Source organism: Aptenodytes patagonicus, chromosome 1, assembly GCF_965638725.1.
Source record: "Aptenodytes patagonicus chromosome 1, bAptPat1.pri.cur, whole genome shotgun sequence".
Classification (NCBI taxonomy): Eukaryota; Metazoa; Chordata; class Aves; order Sphenisciformes; family Spheniscidae; genus Aptenodytes; species Aptenodytes patagonicus.
Genome location: NC_134949.1, coordinates 207,246,134 through 207,259,783, shown reverse-complemented (window position 1 = coordinate 207,259,783; position 13,650 = coordinate 207,246,134). Strand labels below are relative to the sequence as shown.

General features: G+C 46.5%; 1 protein-coding gene across 3 annotated transcripts in view; it reads right to left on the bottom strand.

Moving 5' to 3' along the window:
- Positions 1 to 5,905, bottom strand: part of ZDHHC20 (zDHHC palmitoyltransferase 20) — a 45,591-nt gene extending 39,686 nt beyond the window's left edge. For 2 of the 3 annotated variants that reach the window (XR_012994413.1, XM_076328107.1), the window contains exon 1: positions 5,715 to 5,900. Coding sequence is in view for 2 of the 3 variants with exons in the window: in XM_076328107.1 (XP_076184222.1) it covers positions 5,715 to 5,832 (118 nt within the window). In the remaining variant the exon portion in view is untranslated. Of the gene's footprint in view, positions 1 to 5,714 lie in introns of all 3 variants that reach the window. The other variant, XM_076328108.1, reaches the window with a different exon arrangement.
- Positions 5,906 to 13,650: the final 7,745 nt, after the last annotated feature.

Below are 13,650 nucleotides of genomic sequence, written 5' to 3'. Positions count from 1 at the left end.
CAAGCAGAGTCCCTGCTTTGGCTCAGATACTTGTGCTCAGCTCCCTGCTTTACCTAAGCCCTTTCTCTCCCCTACTCCAAAGCCATCCTGCCCATGGACCAGTTTCAGCCAAGTTTTGAAGCTTGGTGGAGGTCTCACACTAAGCATATGCCAGTAAGTTTCACCAAAGCTGTTGCATGGGTAGAAAACACAAGCACACGCTCCCTGTTAGGAAATAGCTGCTCTGAGCTCAGGCGCTCATTTTCTGCCTGGCCCCCTGGCAAGCTAAGCAACACCAAACTGGCCACCGCACCACACTTTTTTACCAAATGGTAACTAGGGGTCAAGGAAAGATGCCACCTACTGCAGAGCTGTCAGGAATGGTTTAGCAGCTTTAGGGGAAAACTGACGATGGAGGGCTGGGGCGGGCACTGCAGATAGAGGGCTGGGAGGGAGAAGGGGGATGGAGTCCTTCCACTGGCAGAAGAGTAGGAAGAGTAGACACAAGACAACTCCCCAAGAAAGCAGGCTGACTAGTTCTGTTGCTCTTGGAACATTTTTCATTAGAGGACTGCCAAGAGAGCAGATTTCATGCCATATAAAGGGCACATGCCCACCCGTCCTTATAAACTAATATGACCAATACAGTGCAAAGCACCATATAAGAAGATAGATAATTTTTCTACTCAAGCCGAGTGTCCAGTTTTCCAATACATATGTATCCAGTCTGAGCACCTCAACAGAAATTCTACTTATTTATAATAACAAAAAAGCTTCTCATTTAAGATGGTAATATGCACGCTTGAGCCGAGACACTACAACACAACTAAGTGCATCCAAAGCAGTTCAACTTCTTTATTCTGAAATTCATGAGAGGCACATAAACAGTTAACTGTTACTAATAATCTAACCCATTTAATTTGCTGTTCCTTTTCTTGAAAGGTAACCCTCTTTTGCTATGGGAATGCCTTTTGCATGCTTAACATGCAAATGTTGTACTTCAGTGCTGATACTTTAGCTTTTTCTGTAGTTGGAAATCAGAAGTTACTGACACACTGCTGTTAATATCACCTTGCCATTGTTTGATAGCCACTGCATTAGCATTTTCATTAGAGATTTCTTCTGGAGGGGGCAGATGGAATTACCTTCTCTCTGTTTATGCAACAGACTTTTCAAATGGGAACATTACAACAGATCACCATGTGCTTCTCATGTGGACTGTGCTTTGAGGAAATCAGAGCTATCTCCCTGCTGACAAGAGCTATTGCAGTCTCCTGGAACAGTGAGGAGTTCAATTTGTATCATTAACATGAAGTTATGTATTCTAAATTACAAACTGCTTTGTTTGCCAGGATTTTAGACACATTAGACATTACACTGTATTAAAAAAAGCAAACCTTTCTGCAAGTAGATGCTCTGAAAAGAACACACAACTAGTTACTCCTGTAGCTTTCAAAATCACATTTTTCCATACTTTGCGGAGTTTGAGGCATGAAAACACTCATTCATTTACAAGACTAGTAAATCCATAAAACAAATCACTCTCCTTACAACTCTCGGCCCAGGAGAAGAGCCAGGACTGCGCTTTTCAGAACATATAGTTCTCGCTATAGAAGTAAAACCCTAACCTGAACAAGATTGTTAATTTTTTTTTTTTTTTTTAAATAAAACCAGCCAATACACCTCAGTTACGATCTGCAGACGACTCAGCCAAAGGTAACTTCTTTTTCTTTTTCTCAGTGCAGACTGTACTACCAAATTCTGCTGGTGTTTTAGCAAAAGGGTTGCCTGTAGGAAACAAGCTGGCTTCACCCACCAACTCCTACTACATGTGTCAAAACAGTGTCTTCTGACCATCCTCTAGCCAGTCTGTATTACAGCCGATCACCTACAAAAACGTTTGGGATAGGTAATAAGATACAAGTCAGCCCTAAGTGCAAACAAACCACGACAGAAGAGCTCCACTCATTCTGAGCTTCTCAGGGATGTGGTAAGCAGACACAATCAGTTCAATTCACTAACAGCATAATACAGCCACTGTTTACAAAAGCAATGTTAAAAGCAAAACATGTTTTGATAACAAGAAAGAACACATGAAGTGGTTTTAAACTAATGAAAAGCTGTTTTACAACATCCCTTATGTATTTCTAGGTTTGCTTTCTTGCAAACAGAACTCTGGGCAAGTTATATGTGAAAAGAAGAAATAATCTAGTAAGAAAGTGTTCGTTCATGTTCTTCTACTTCAAAACATTAAAAAAAATATGATTGAGATGTTGCCTTGAGTCTTTTGCAGTTCCTTCAGTTACACGTGTTCACAGATTTTTTTCCACTCTGCTGACATTCCCTCAACTTCTACGCATTTGGTGAGAAGCGGCTGTTTTCACCTTTGCAATTAGCTTAATAGCTAATTTACCTGATAGATCACAACTACACAGCAACAGACCACTAAATAAGCCAGTATTCACCAGCATACAACGTCAATGCTTCAGAGATACACAACGATGCTGGCAGATTCCATGGGAGGAAAACAATAGACTAGCTCATGAATGTCCTTTCATCTTATCCACACCAGCCCTCCTCAGTGTTCACAGCCGGTATGTAAGTAACATAATTTAGGGTTATAGAAGAGGCATAACCAAGTAAATACATACTAGCAGTGAATTACAGAGTAAGACTGAGTCCATCAGACACCAAAAGCAAGACATTGAGCAACATGTGAGCACCCCAGCAGAGGAGGGTGGGGCAAGCGGCACAGTGAAGCAAAACTGAAAGGAAAAGGGTGATGTGATGAAAGAAGCAGCCCCAACTTTACTGTACCATCTTCTACACTGATTATTAGGAATATTTATGATACTACATTAAGCTTGGCTTCCCACTTGATCTACTAACTGCATACATATGTTTAACCTTTAATACATAAGCAGGGACTACAAGGAGAAGAAACAAAACAGGAAGAAGAAATAGTTGGGGGAATGAAGGCTTTCTCTCTTCCTGTTTCCTTGTTAGCTTCACATCTTAACAATTATCTAATCTTTAAGAATAACCTTTGAGAAAACACTGGTGTCTGTGGGGTTTCAATTTCTCTTTTACACTCAGTATTTACTTGAAATTTGCTATTGTCTCCTCTTTTCTAAAGCTTCCCTTCCTCCATCTGTCTTTCCTGTACCCAGGCATACATCAGCTGCATATTGTGCCCTTTGCCAAAGCCACAGAAGTGCAACAAGCCATAAGCCCTGCTTCTGCACCTGCCGTATGTGAACATCTGCAGAGACCAGCGTCACCTCATTCATTAGCAGTGTGCTAAAGGCACATCCTTGCTCTTCTTCATAGTACACAGTGCAGTGGTTCTCAAACAAAAAAAAACGTAAGGAGCACTGGGAGAAAGTAAACATACCTGCCAAAGGAAACAGAAAATCCTGTATTTCGCTATAAATCCTCCCTATGCCAGTTTGAACTCAACTGCACTGTAAAAGAAAAGCACACAAAGAAAAAAAAAACAAACACCACACCAAAAAAACCCCAAACACAAAAACCCCTTTCCTCTCCCTTGATGAGATGACCTTTTATCAAGAGTGTAAACAAAACTCAACAGCTTAAAAACAAACCAACCCAAAAACCAAAACCCACAAGAGGAAAAAAAAAAAAAATCACAGAAAAATAAAATCCTTGGTCACCAAGTATGATTTAGACAGATTTAGACTGTAAAATTCAGTGACAGCAATAAAAATCAGTAAGTAATTTTCTTATTAAATGACTTTTTCTTAATATTCTGTATGTGCAGACGTTAAGAATAAAGCTGATTTGTGAGCAAAATGTGCCAGATGTCTAGAAACCAGATTTATAGATGTGAAAGTTCTCGCATAAACATGAGCCAACCCTTTCAATAATTTTCACACAAATGAAACCCTAATGAACTCAGAAGGGCTCTTTGCAGCTTCTCTATGCCTGCGAAGGAGAAATTATTCACCAGCACAGCCCTGACCCACTCTGTGATCAAGACACAGAGCTGGGACTTGGGAGGTCAAGGTTCTGTTCCCAATTCAGCCAGAGACCACCTGTGCAACCCTGGGCAAGTCTCTTCATCTCTAAGTTTTTGTTCTTTGCTTAAGCGAAGAAACGCATAGCTCTAATCTGCCTTTTGTCATACCAGTCAGACTGTAATGGGTACAGAAAACCTTCACATCACACCTGTAAAATGTGAGTCTGTAACCTCACACAGCCCCACTCAGGACTACTGTAACAATTACCCATGCCTCAGACCTCCAGTATTAAAGATTGCCTAAAATTTGGTTCCAAGTGTTTATAGTTTTAAGCATGATTTTCCCAGAAAACAGTACTATTTACTCATACAAACAGACTACTAAACCATAGCAATCTGGCAAGTTTGGATACACTGACATATTTGCAACTCTCTCATGTCAACATTTCACGTAACGTCTCAACAAGCATTATTTCACAACTGTATTTCTACTATTTTACGTCCAAGTAACTTTTTGCCTGTGGTTTATGTTCCAGTCCACATACATGAAGCTAACACAAAAGGCTGTGAAATACCATGGGCATTCAGAAAAGTTATCCAAAAACCTAAGTCCTGCAGAAAAAAAGTCCTGCTTATTTCTAATGGATGGATGTCTTTACAAGTTTGCCTACATGTAAAGTATATGCAAGCCTTTTATTTCTAGCTACGGATATGAAAGCACATTTTACGCAAACAGCGAGAACTACAAGGACCTACAGACACTAGGTAGACGTATATGTAGCTTAAAATAGTTCTTTGTACTCTTGGGGTTGGTTTGTTTTTTTTTTTTTCATTTCAGCTTCCTTACTTAAAACATGCCAAATGCTCAGCAACGCGTTCCTTAGTTTTCCTACGCTGCTTCCAAGTTTTACCAAGTCTGACAAATCTGCACATCACCGTGCTGCTGTTTACCCTGCCCACAGAAAGCCAACATCCTCCTGAACTGAAGTTCCCACCTGAAGACAGAAAAGGGTAAATATGATCCTGACCGACATTGTCTGCAAGTCAGATTTACATAATGCTGAGCCCTTGTCCAGAAAGCCTTGATGCAGCCTGACAAAACCTCATAAGCCCTAAATCTTTTCCCCTGCCCGCTTAAGTGGGATGTTTTCAGTCTCATTACGCTCTGATGACACTGGACTTCTTAGTTAGAAGGGGAGGGGAATAAATACACCCATAAGGTAGTCAAGGATTTATTTGATACATCAGGAAGATGGATTAACAGCAGAAAAATACAGAGGGGAAACTTCTCCCGGGGAGACAGGAGGGGCAGAGACCCCTCGAGGCCTCCGGCAACCCCCAAGGAGACCTCGTGAGGTCTCTGCCCCTCACCGCCTCCCCAGGGGGCCCGTCCCCAAATGAAGTGCCCCGGACCCCCAGCCTGGGCCTCCTCTCTCCCGTCCCTCGCTTCTGCACAGGCGATCCCGGGCCGGGACCCCGCCGCCATGAGGCGCCTACGGGCGGGCTCCCGCCGTCCTCGCTCGCGGCCCCGGGAGGGCGCCAGAGGCGGGGGGACAACAGGTAAACCGGCCCCAGAGGAAGCGCCTGAGGGGGGGTCACCTCTCGCCCGCCTGAAGGAAAGCCTGAGGCGGGCGAAAGGAAAGGAAACCCCGCCGGGGCGCAGGGGAGAAGAGGCCCCCGGAGGAGGCGAGTGGTGAGGGGTTCTCCCCGCCCAGTTGGCAGCGCCCGGCACCCGCGACCCTCCCCGTCCACTCACACACACACAGCTCCACCACGTAGGCGTAGTAGGACCAGGCCACGACCAGGGCGATGAAGGCCACGGGCACCCAGGCCAGCACCTTCTGGCAACACTTGAGGACGTGGGACGGCGCCATCTTCCCTGCCGGGCCGCCGCAGGAGGCATCGGCGCCGGCGCTGCAACGGGCGGCGGCGGCGGCTGCAGCTACGGCCGCCGCTGCGGAGCCGGTCCCGGGCGGGCGGGCGGGCAGGCCCTGGGCGGGCCGCAGTGGGCGGAGAGGGGCGGCCCCGGAGTCCGCCACCGCCTCCTTCCCGCGGGCGCCGAAATGCCTCAGCGTCCCGCCGCCCTCCGCTACTTCCTTCTGCCGCCCCTCGTCCTCCGCCGGGAGGGAGGTGAGAGGGTCCCCTTCTCACAGGACGGGTCGGTCATGGGTGTTTCACCCTGCACCGGCGGGGCCGTTTCTGGGCAGGATCCTCCTCCAGACATAAAAAATGGTCTTAAACCTCAGCGTTGCTCTTTTGCGGTCCTGACTGGGCGGGCGGGTCGGTGCCGGGCACAAAGGCGCCGGGACGGGTCCGGGCAGCCATACCCGGGGCCCTGCCGGGCTGTTACCTCCTCCTACTTACCAAGTCCGTGTACTTACAGGGGTCAAATGGCGCGTTGGATGCAGCGATGTTTATTTATAAATGACTGACTTTACTGCTTTCTGAACGTCAGTTAATGCCTGACAACTGCGGGCAGCACCACGACCTTCCGGAAAGGCATCGCCACAGGCGCCGCTTCGCGGGGCTGATCCTCTTTAACGTGGACGTTTTTAATGCTTGAAATTTTTAGCCTTACTATAGCATTACTGTCGCCTGGGATCCCGGGGTTGGAACGGCCCGTGGCATGACAAAATCCCCACTTCTCTTCAAATTCAGAGGGTGCTCGTGCTGCGTGCGCTTCGCCTGGTCTCGGGCGGCAGCGGGGCGGCCCCGGCGGCGGCGGCTCCCGCAGGGCTCCGGCGCCACCTGGCGGCGGCGGGAGGGGCCGGCGGGGCCGCCCGAGGCTGAGCCGGACCTGCCCTGCGGTGCCGGCAGCTCCGGCGGTGGGGAAGCTCTCCGGCCCCGGGAGTAGCCGAAAAGATAAAATCCATAGGGCGAGGGGTAAGGCTTTAACAGCCCAGAAGTGCGGCATGGGGAGAGGGGTGCCCCGAAAGGAGAAGGCTTGGAAAAAACAGCAAGGGGGGATGGCTGGTGCGGGAGGGCTTTGGGACCGCGTAGTCCTTTTGAGAATGAAGAGGCTAAGTGGGTGGTAACGGCGATAGGGTTGCCTTGACGGGAGGCGGGGGCAATTATTATGGCCTCGCCTGCTGCTGAGATGATGGAAAAAGTACTGAGACGGGTGATCAGGAATTCAGAAGGCTGTGAGCCTCTAACAGCTAACAGGGAGGGGACGCCCCGGACAAATGCCCAAGCGGCAGCAGCCTGTGTGTGTGGGAATGTGCGTGTGTGCATGTGTGTTCATCGGGGTGTTAAAGCAGAGGAGGGAAGCGGCGACCTCCGGTCTTGACATATACAGAATAACTGTGGAGCAGGGAGATGTGCCCAGGGACCATAGAAAGATGATCAGTTTGGGATCAACTCTAAGTGTATGGGCATGGGAGCAGGATCAGAACGGTAAGGAAGGGGGCTGCAATACTGTACATAGTAATGCAAGGGTTGTTAAAGAAAGGGATTACAGGAGAGGGAGCGAGCTGGTGGAACAACAACTGACCCATTCCTAACGGAGAGCTGGAAGGTGTAGGAGGAGTGACTGGTTACATGGATGGCATCTTGGTTATAGGGACTAGTTGCTCTAGAGAAGTACTAACAAGGATAGAGCAGTTTGGATTGTATGTGTGTAGCCTTGCTGCTAGTGGTAGCGTGGGAGGCTAACACAAGCAGAGTGTTTATTTGGGAGGAGTTTGGGTGGAGAAAGGACAGTACAAGGGCAGTGAAAAAGTGGGTCCAGAAATAGAAAAAATGGGGAAAGGTAAGAACAACAGAGGGGGATCTTCTGATGGTAGGAGTGTGAACGCCTCCACGCTGTAGGGATGCTGACCTGCAGACCTGAACCCACCAGGACACTGGGGGGAACCCCCTTGGACAGCCCTGCTGGACTCCCCGTCAGCTCTCTGCCCAAACAACTTGGTGTGGGAGGGTGGAGTGAGGAGGGGTAGGCTTGCACCCTGATACTCAGCAGTGGGGAGGCAAGGGGGATAGGATTGTAATGCAGTATCATTGGATGTAATCTGCAAGTTTTAAGAATGATAATTAGGTTTAGAGTTGTGTGTGCTTTTAATAATTTAATCGCCGTGTTAGTTTCTTAATAGTGTATTCAGTGAATAAACATTGTAGTCTCAAGGCTGCAATCTAAAAGGAAGGGAGCTGGACCTGGGAAGTAAAGCTACAAACAGCTTTTACCAAGCTTGTACTGTGTGTGGCCGGCTGTTACTGTGCACTGACCCTCCTCTTGTCTCCGCTCCCAACAACCCTTTTAGCACGTCAGTACTGAGCTGCAGGAACAGCCACCGCGTGTGGTTTGGAAGGAGTCTGATGCTGGCAAAGCTGGAAGCCGTGACATGGCCAGTATTTCTGTTCTGGGTCAGACAGATGCCTTGGGTAGGACAGAAAGCCAGTGACAGCTGCATAAACCTAGGACAGGACGGATGATTTTTTGACCAGCTATTGTCCAGTAACATTTCTGTGCAGTGTTTCCATACTGACAGGAACTGAAGTGAAACTGAATTAAACAAGGACAACATCAAGGTTGTGAGGTGGCAGAGAGGGACTATTCATCCCCAGATAGTCCCCCACACCGAGAAGTTACGCTGCATGAGGAGCCCCTTGGCACAACTGGCAGGAACTAACATCTTCCACTTCTCAAAGCCATCTGGGATGTCTCTACAAGGACCTCTTGAGAAGAAACCAGCTCCTTGAACAGAAGCCAAGCAGGATGGAAGGAAGCTCTGCTAGAAATCACTGAGTGCCTGTTTGGCTTCAAATGGCTGCACTGCAGCTCATGCAAACTCCGCTGCCTCATATGTGGGGAGGGACAAGTGATGACACTTGGAGCAGACGCTGGGAAACCAAACAGCAATTGATAATGCCATGTCGTGGGAATGGCTGCTCACCTCACTCACATGTGATCCCGGAACTGTAAAATAGCAAAAAAAAAAAAAAAAAAGGTGTCCCCTGTCCATTTTCACATTTCACACCTTCATTTCTGGCTGCCCACCTGCTTTAGCCACAGAAAGAACTGCATGAGAGAAGTGAAACATTTCCCCTTGCAGCCTCAGCACTGGTTAGGGTCTATTGCAGAGTTTTGCAAATGTTTGTTGGTCTATTTGCAATAAATAGTTCGTGCAGGTTGGCAGGAACAGGTGGCAAAATTTACTGTACTGTAAATTACTGTGTCATCCCTTTCAACTTTTTTTTTTTAATTAAAAATACAGCTACCAACATTTGCTATGCTTTTGGAAAGGTGTCTTAGAACAAGACACTGCAAACACTCTGGTTTTTCAGAATTTCTCTCTGTACTATTTAAACCTCATCATCTACAACAATTTCATCTCCATTTTGCTTCTGTATTTTTTTCCTCTCAGAGTAGCTTATCTTAAATTCCAGGAACATGCAATCCCCAGGTAGAAGCATCCCAAAAGCCTCTTAGATGGAGACTGATGCAAAATCAAAATGATAATTTGTCTCATTAGGAATCTTATTATTTGCTCCTGGTAATATCAGACAAACCAATTTTTTGGAAGCTTCGTGTCTGATATACACATAAACCCAACCGAGATTGTGTAAGTATTTGCTCTTCACGTTCCAGCGCAGCTCATGTAACGTTGTACACACCAAGTGTGAGTGATTATTTGCCCTTGTTTGCATTAGGTCAAATTTCTAAATCGTGAAGATGTGCTTTTGCTCAAACAGCATCTTGAAAAATTTAATTTCAGCCGTATTGATTTATTCCTTGCTTTTATAGTGTCCTTTTGTTCAGTGATATTAATGTCTCCTAAATTATAATTTCTTCTAATAGCATTTAAAAGAGCTTTGTTTCTTTTAGCTTTAGGACCTATCATTTGATTAGTCTCCTCTTCTTTTGAAATCCCCTTTTCTAAAGATTAGTGGCAAAGCATCACATTTTGGCATCCTTCCTTTTCAACAGTGAATGTAATCGTCTGTCCTGTGACTCAGCTACCGTTGCTCTAGGAATTACCTTCTGTGCATTATTTAAGAGATGCACGCAACATTTTTAGTAATGTTCACTCATTCTCATAGTATCAATTTCAAAATAGATTAAGACACAGTAAGATGCCACATAATTTAAAAAAAATCTGTATCCTGAAAAAAGAAGAGAATTTTAAAACACTTCATTGACAAGTCTTAAAAGCAATTGGTTTTCTTGGGGGTGATTTAGAGCTACTAGTTGCTCCATGGGGTAATATTAAAACTGACACATTTCCCCTAAAACAGTGGACCTGAGGCTTACAGTGTTGCAGTACAACACCCCTGTGGTACTTCCTTTCTCCAGGAAATTGCTCATTGGATGGTTCTGATTTCAGAATCTACTTTCTTTAGGTCCAAATTCATAAAAGTTTTGAAACAGCTCCTCTCTAAGAGTTTTCACCCTTCACATAAAATAGCACATCAATTTAACAAAAAACATCCAAATGCAAGTACTTGTATTCAGGGGCCATTAAAGACGATGAAGAAAAGTGGCATTCGCAAAGTACAAGTCTAGTCCAGTGAAGCTCATTTTCTGTGCGCCCTTTGCAGTTCATGGAGAAAGGCCAGGTGGTCCAGAGGCTGTTTCAGAGCAGCTAGCTGGTGTCTGAAATCACATGAGGAAAAAACCACACATTTCTCTGCATTAACTACAGAATATCCCTCCTCCCAGCTTTTCAAATCTGTGTGAAATGGGGCCAACATAAACCCTATGTTTTGCAAGGCGCAGCGTCCGTGCTCCCACAGCCTGTTGCCTTCCATGTTACTTCCACCACCCGGTCAGTGTGGAAAGGCAGACCACCCTCAGCCAGGGGCAGAAAAGGAAAGGACAAGCTTCACATTGGGTGTGGAAAAACATGGCGTACTGGTTTTGGCTGGGATAGAGTTAATTTTCTTCACAGTAGCTAGTATGGGGCTATGTTTTGCATTTGTGCTGGAAACAGTGCTGATAACACAGGGATGTTTTTGTTATTGCTGAGCAGTGCTTACTCAGAGTCAAGGCCTTTTCTGCTTCTCACCCCACCCTACCAGCGAGTAGGCTGGGGGTGCACAAGAAGTTGGGAGGGGACACAGCTAGGACAGATGACCCCAACTGACCAAAGGGATATCCCACACCATATGACGTCATGCTCAGCATATAAAGCTGGGGGAAGAAGAAGGAAGGGGGAACGTTTGGAGTGATGGCGTTTTGCCTTCCCAAGTAACCGTTATGCATGATGGGGCCCTGCTTTCCTGGAGATGGCTGCACACCTGCCTGCCGATGGGAAGTGGTGAATGAATTCCTTGTTTTGCTTTGCTTGTGTGCGCGGCTTTTGCTTTATCTACTAAACTATTCTTATCTCAACCCACGAGTTTTCTCACTTTTACTCTTCCGATTCTCTCCCCCATCCCAGCCGGGGGGAGTGAGCGAGCAGCTGCGTGGTGCTCAGTTGCCGGCTGAGGTTAAACCATGACACATGGCTTTTTGCTTTTCAGGGCATGAGGCGTTCTTTCTAAAACCATGCAGGTGGGTGCACTGTTAAGCAGCTTCCCTGCAGAGGCCAGTGTGCAGGAGCAGCAGCGTGGCTCCCAAGGATGGCGAGCAGAGCTCTGTGCTAGGGCACTCTGGTTAGTGAACTAAAAACATTAACTCAGCCAATACCAGCCTAATGGGAAATCTGTCTCTGCGTATGTTGCTTAATTTTTATATTATTGAACCAACTAGGAATTGTTTAATGAACAAAGCCAGCAGGAAACCTTCAAATAGCAGGAGAGTGAAGAGACATGCACTTGTTTGCCAATTAATTTTGTGCATGCTCAAGCCTCTCAGGTTTCCTGTCCTGAACAGGGCTTTCCACTTCTTGTTCGGCGACATCTTCAGTTTCTCTAGGAGGAGTTTCTGTGGTCAGCTGGGGGCTGACACTGTGTGTCTACATTCACCATGTTCATCTCCGTGCTTCCCTTGTGACCAGCTGCATTACAGAAGCTGTTGCTCGGTCAACCTGGATCTCACTATTAATGACCACAACATCATTTGGACACGTATCTTCAGAAGGACTGAAGATTTTTTCTGCATTGGAGTAGTTTCCTGACCCAGCTGTGACTGTCTTATAGGAAAGATTAAATCTGAAGGCACAAGACATGCTTGCACTCTCCCATGAGAACTCTTGCATGAGAAGAAAACTGTATTTTTAAATTCCAATGTACATTTATTGATCCATTTCTATGCTTAAGTCAAAGTATGGTCAATATGCCTGAATTTTAAAATACTTCCTCTAAATACCTGGGTTTGTTCCCATTCTAGCCCTTTATTGGGCAGTGATCCTTTTTTGTTATATGTACTGGATGTGTAAAGTGCCATGAAACTGCAATCCATGGGCTGGCTTGTTTATCTTATTGTCTCAACTCTGCTTTCTAGATAACTCAAGTGTAATCTGTAAACTCTTCAGAGCCAAGACATGGTCTGATATCTACACCCCAAATTCCACGAGCTCTGAGACACCTTGGAGTCCAGAGACAAAACATTTATAATTCCTAAAATTATAAAAACCTTACGTATTCTCCACCAAAAGCTTGAAATTAGGAATGAACATATTGTTCACCCTTTTAATAATACCTGGTTCAACAGACAAACCAACACATCCCGATGAGGATAGCAAGGCTTTACAGAGGGACCTGGACAGGCTGGATCGATGGGCCGAGGCCAATTGTATGAGGTTCAACAAGGCCAAGTGCTGGGTCCTGCACTTGGGCCACAACAACCCCATGCAGCGCTACAGGCCTGGGGAAGAGTGGCTGGAAAGCTGCCTGGAGGAAAAGGACCTGGGGGTGCTGGTCGACAGCTGGCTGAACATGAGCCGGCAGTGTGCCCAGGCGGCCAAGAAGGCCAATGGCATCCTGGCCTGTATCAGAAATAGTGTGGCCAGCAGGAGTAGGGAAGTGATCGTGCCCCTGTACTCGGCACTGGTGAGGCCGCACCTCGAATACTGTGTTCAGTTTTGGGCCCCTCACTACAAGAAGGACGTTGAGGTGCTGGAGCGTGTCCAGAGAAGGACAACGAGGCTGGTGAGGGGTCTGGAGCACAAGTCTTATGAGGAGCGGCTGAGGGAACTGGGGTTGTTCAGCCTGGAGAAAAGGAGGCTGAGGGGAGACCTCATCGCTCTCTACAACTCCCTGAAAGGAGGTTGTAGCGAGGTGGGTGTCGGTCTCTTCTCCCAAGTAACAAGCGATAGGACGAGAGGAAATGGCCTCAAGTTGTGCCAGGGGAGGTTTAGGTTGGACGTGAGGAAAAATTTCTTTACTGAAAGAGTGGTTAAACATTGGAACAGGCTGCCCAGGGAAGTGGTTGAGTCACCATCCCTGGAGGTATTTAAAAGACGTGTAGATGAGGTGCTTAGGGACATGGTTTAGTGGGCATGGTGGTGTTGGGTTGACGGTTGGACTCGATGATCTTAGAGGTCTTTTCCAACCTTAATGATTCTATGATTCTATGATGATACCTGAGTTCAGATCAGGCGCTGGCCTGTTTCCAGGCACGATCAGTGGCAACCTGTCTGAACCCTGAAAGGAGACAATACACTGGAAGAGATGGAGTAAATCAGAGATTTGCTTTTGAGACAGCCATATAACATCGTGATAAAACTTTTCTTTTTCAGTTCTTATATGCAGAATATATACTCCTCATTGTGGCATATTTTGTTAAAACCCACCAACTTGGTTTGACTCCA